Raw genomic sequence first — 3,775 nt, 5'->3', positions numbered from 1 at the left:
TGAGGTGCAGCCTGACCCCCCCGTCCCGCTGCTCCAGGTCTTTGTGCTGCTCTTTATCTTCGTGAAACGCCAGATCATGCGCTTCGCCATGAAGTCCCGGCGCGGCCCCCACGTGCCGGTGGGGCAACACGCGCCCAAGGTGGGTACCCTCCCTCCCCTGCCTGCCCCCACCCTTTGGGCTCCCCCACACAAAGTGGCTGCTCTGTAACGTGGTGGTTGGGCTTTCTCCCCCCTTCACTGGGCAGGATTTAAAGGAAGAAATAGACATCCGACTGTCACGGGTGCAGGACATCAAGTACGAGCCTCGGCTCCTGGCTGAGGATGATGGCAGGCTCCTGCAGCTGGAGACACAAGGTACCTGTGGCTGTGCTTCAGTCAGATACCACCAGAGACACTGTCCTACAGCAACTCATTGCTCTGCGGCCGAGTTGCAGTTCTGGCCTCTTGTTGGCTGTCCCAGGGCAGAGCTGGCGAGGCAACACGAGGTGGTGTCTCGGCAGTCTGCTCCTCTCTGCTTTTCCCGCCTCCCTCCCAAGTTGTGCAGAGCTCTCAGGTTGGGTTTTCTCTTTGCCAGGCTGCTATAATTACCTGTACAGAATGAAGGCGCTGGATGCAATCAGAACATCTGGTAAGTGAACTCAGGGCAGGAGGGAGAGGGGAAGGAAAGGTAGAGACCATATGTGGAGGAAATAGGGGGCCAGCAGCCTTGTGATCGTGCTCAAGGCCCTTGTTTGGGAATAGCGTTCGCGTATCCTGTCTGGGACCAGTGCTCTGAGGGTGGATCTGCTTCTGGGGTGTAAGGAGGCTGCAGATGTGGTGGGAGGTTTAATCAGCTCCAAGGCCTGATGTCTGCGGGTGACCAGAACAGTTTGTACCTGCACTTTAGCTGCTTGTGGGGTGCCTTTTCTTTCCCTAGAGATCCCGTTTCATGCAGAGGGCCGGTACCCCAAGTCCTTAATAGGGAAGAACTTCTGTGCCTACCTGCTGGAACTGCGGAACTCCAGCACCTCCTTCAAAGGCATCCGCAAAGCCTTGATTGACACCTTGCTGGATGGGTACGAGAGCGCCCGCTACGGCACTGGGGTGAGTGCTGGCGCTGCAGTGCCCGGGCTGGGCCCTGCTGCAGCCGCTGCTGCTTCTGACATGGTCCTTTCTGCTTGTGTCCAGGTCTTTGGGAAACCAGAATATCTCAAGTACCAGGATGCTCTGAATGAGCTGGCAAACATGTAAGTGTTGGTGTCCCTGCCCATGTCAGGGGCTTGGAACTGAATGATCTTAAGGTCCTTTCCAACCCTAACTATTTTCTGAGTGTCCCTGGCCAGGGGAGTAGCTGGGTGGTGGCTTCATGGGCCCCAGCAGCCCATCACTGAGGTGTGAGCAGAGACACTCCTGAGGCAGCACCCAGCCTCTGTCTGTCCTTCCAAGTATACTTATTCCTTGCAGTCCATATGATGGTGTGGTTTTGGATTTGCTGCTAGTTCCGGTCCATAGTCCTGGTTGTGCTTTGAGCCTCTCCTCTCCCTGCAGGACCAAGGCCCGGGCAGGCAGCAGCCAGCGGCAGCACCAGTCAGCAGCAAAGGACCTTACCCTCTCTCCTGAAGTCTCCAACCCTGCCACCATCCAGGTCACCTATCTGCCTTCCAACCAGAAGAGCAAACGTGCCAAACACTTCCTGGAGCTGAAGAGCTTCAAGGACAACTACAACACACTGGAGAGCACCCTGTGAGCCAAGGCAGAGCTGATTGCACTCCGGGGCCCTGCCACAAGCAGAGCCTCTTGTGAGGTGCAGGCGGGTCCTGAGCAGGTTTTGGCTGCAGTTTGATGTGCAGGGAGCATGGGGAGGAAGCGGCTGTGCTCTTGGGTCTCCCTCTTGCACCGTGTTGGAGGCAGTCACTCAGTGGAGGCTCTGGTGCAGCTCAGCCCTCACCCGGAGCCGGTGTCAAAGCAGCCCCTGATCCTGGAAGGGATTGGCCCGTGCAGCCCTCTCTGCAGGCGTGGGACATGGGCTTGAGGCTTTGAGTCCAGCAACGGCTTGGAGCCCTGGCCCTGTGAATAAACTGATTAGCTTTAGCTTGTTTCTAAGAGACATCAGGCCCAGCCAGAGCTCTGCTCCACCTCTCCTCCTCCTCCTCATGACTGGAGGGGGCTGCTCCTGTCTGTCCATCCTGGCTGTGGGTCTCAGGCTCTGGAGCTGCTCCTCTGCCCTTTCCAAAGGGTGAATGCTCTTTTTCCTGTGGCCCCATCACTGCTGTCAGCCGGGTGTGCCCGGGCTGTGCACCAGGGCTCCTGGACAGAGTGTAAATAGCTTGGTGGCCAGTTCTCAGCCCCTGTGGCTGTGTTTTCTACTGTTTTCTCCTGCAACTGGGCATCTGGGGACATGTTGAGCAGACAAATACCAGCTTCCAACGTCCTGCCTGTCCTGCCAAGAAGGGTTTCCTCCCATTCTCACCAGCGCCTCGTGTGCCAGCGGCTGCCGAGCCCTGGGGGGGTGAAAGCTCGCGGCCCCCACCTCGATGTCTGCATCCTGCCAGGCCGCCAGCAGCCCCCACTGCTCCCCAGTCCAGTCATCACAGCGTGGGGGGGACCCTGCCCCTCGCTGGGCCTCTGCACTCTTTTTAATGGCTGTTTAATAAAATGACAGTTAACCCTGAGCAGGGTGTGGAACATCAGCCTCTGACTGCAGGAAGCCCTCCCCTGCCACATCCAGAGCCGTATCCATCCCCATGCTGCTGCCACGGTAATGGGGATGCTGTTAAAGGTGCAGAGGGTGGTTGTGGTGTCCCTGGAGCAGTGGCAAGCAGGCAGTCCCCCTTGCAGGAGGTGGGATGGGGCAGGGTGGTGGCTGTCCTGGGTTCCTAGGGACAGTGGGGTGCAGCCTTCCCCTTGTATGGGTTGAGCCCCACAACCCCCAGAACGTGTAGCTTTGGTTGCAGGTTCTGGGGAAGGGGGGTACCTGCTTCAGGCTTCTGGAGAGGCTTCTGGCAAAGGGAGCGCCCCTGTGGTGGGGGCATCAGGCGAGGGGGACCTTGGCCCTGTAGACAGGCTGGGGGGACAGAATGGCTTCATAGAACCATGGAATGGTTTGAGTTGGTAAGGTCCTTAAGATCATCCAGTTCCAACCCCCTGGCATGGGCAGGAATCTCAATAGACCATGCCACCCCAGGTTCCGGCCAGCCTGTCCTTGAACACCGCCAGGGATGCAGCATTCACCACTTCTCAGTTGAGCATGAAGCACATGGAGCACGACGGGGGGCTGCGCCTGCTGCACCCTGGGCATTCCCCTGTGCAGATGCAGGGGAAGGAGCAGCCCAGCAGCAGATTCCTGTGGCTGGGACATGCTGGATCCAGGAGGTGGCAGCACGGCCGGTACGCTCCTGCCTGCATCCTGCTCCCAGCATGTGTGGTGCCCGCCTCGGCCGCACGCTGCTGTCCCGTGGGGCTCCCGGCACAACGCACTGGGCTGGCTGCGATGTCCGGGCACCCCTGAGCCCCATCTGCACCCCAACTGAGGGGGCCCATCCCCTTCCTCCCCCCCGCTGCCTCTGCCTGACCTTGGTGTCTCCCAGCCCCAGGGCCCATCAGCGCCTGCCCTGGCTCTGCTTATTGACAGGGCTGGGGGCTGCGGGGCCAGCACCCCCTGCCCACAGCCCTTCATTAGCTCTGCTGTCGGGTTGCATCACATCAGCTCTGGCTGAACACACGCCCCTGGCTCCTGGCACTGCTGCTGTGTCCCTGCTGTCCCCTGTGCCACCTTCCACATGCAGCCCCCCTGGTC

At 59.6% G+C, this 3,775-nt stretch overlaps 1 protein-coding gene across 1 annotated transcript; it reads left to right on the top strand.

Moving 5' to 3' along the window:
• The first annotated feature begins 22 nt into the window (after positions 1–22).
• CUNH1orf43 (chromosome unknown C1orf43 homolog) lies at positions 23–2,651 on the top strand. The gene is made up of 6 exons (XM_057398638.1): positions 23–139; positions 246–354; positions 575–628; positions 917–1,083; positions 1,168–1,226; positions 1,528–2,651. Exons 1-6 carry the CDS (start codon positions 77–79, stop codon positions 1,724–1,726), a joined length of 651 nt encoding a protein of 216 aa, XP_057254621.1. The 5' UTR covers positions 23–76; the 3' UTR covers positions 1,727–2,651.
• The last annotated feature ends 1,124 nt before the right edge of the window (positions 2,652–3,775 follow it).

This window comes from Pezoporus wallicus, unplaced genomic scaffold (assembly GCF_028554395.1).
Source record: "Pezoporus wallicus isolate ANWC-B61680 ecotype Strahan unplaced genomic scaffold, APGP_CSIRO_Pwel_v1 scaffold_9020, whole genome shotgun sequence".
In the NCBI taxonomy this organism is placed as follows: domain Eukaryota; kingdom Metazoa; phylum Chordata; class Aves; order Psittaciformes; family Psittacidae; genus Pezoporus; species Pezoporus wallicus.
This window is presented reverse-complemented; position numbering and strand designations above follow the sequence as displayed.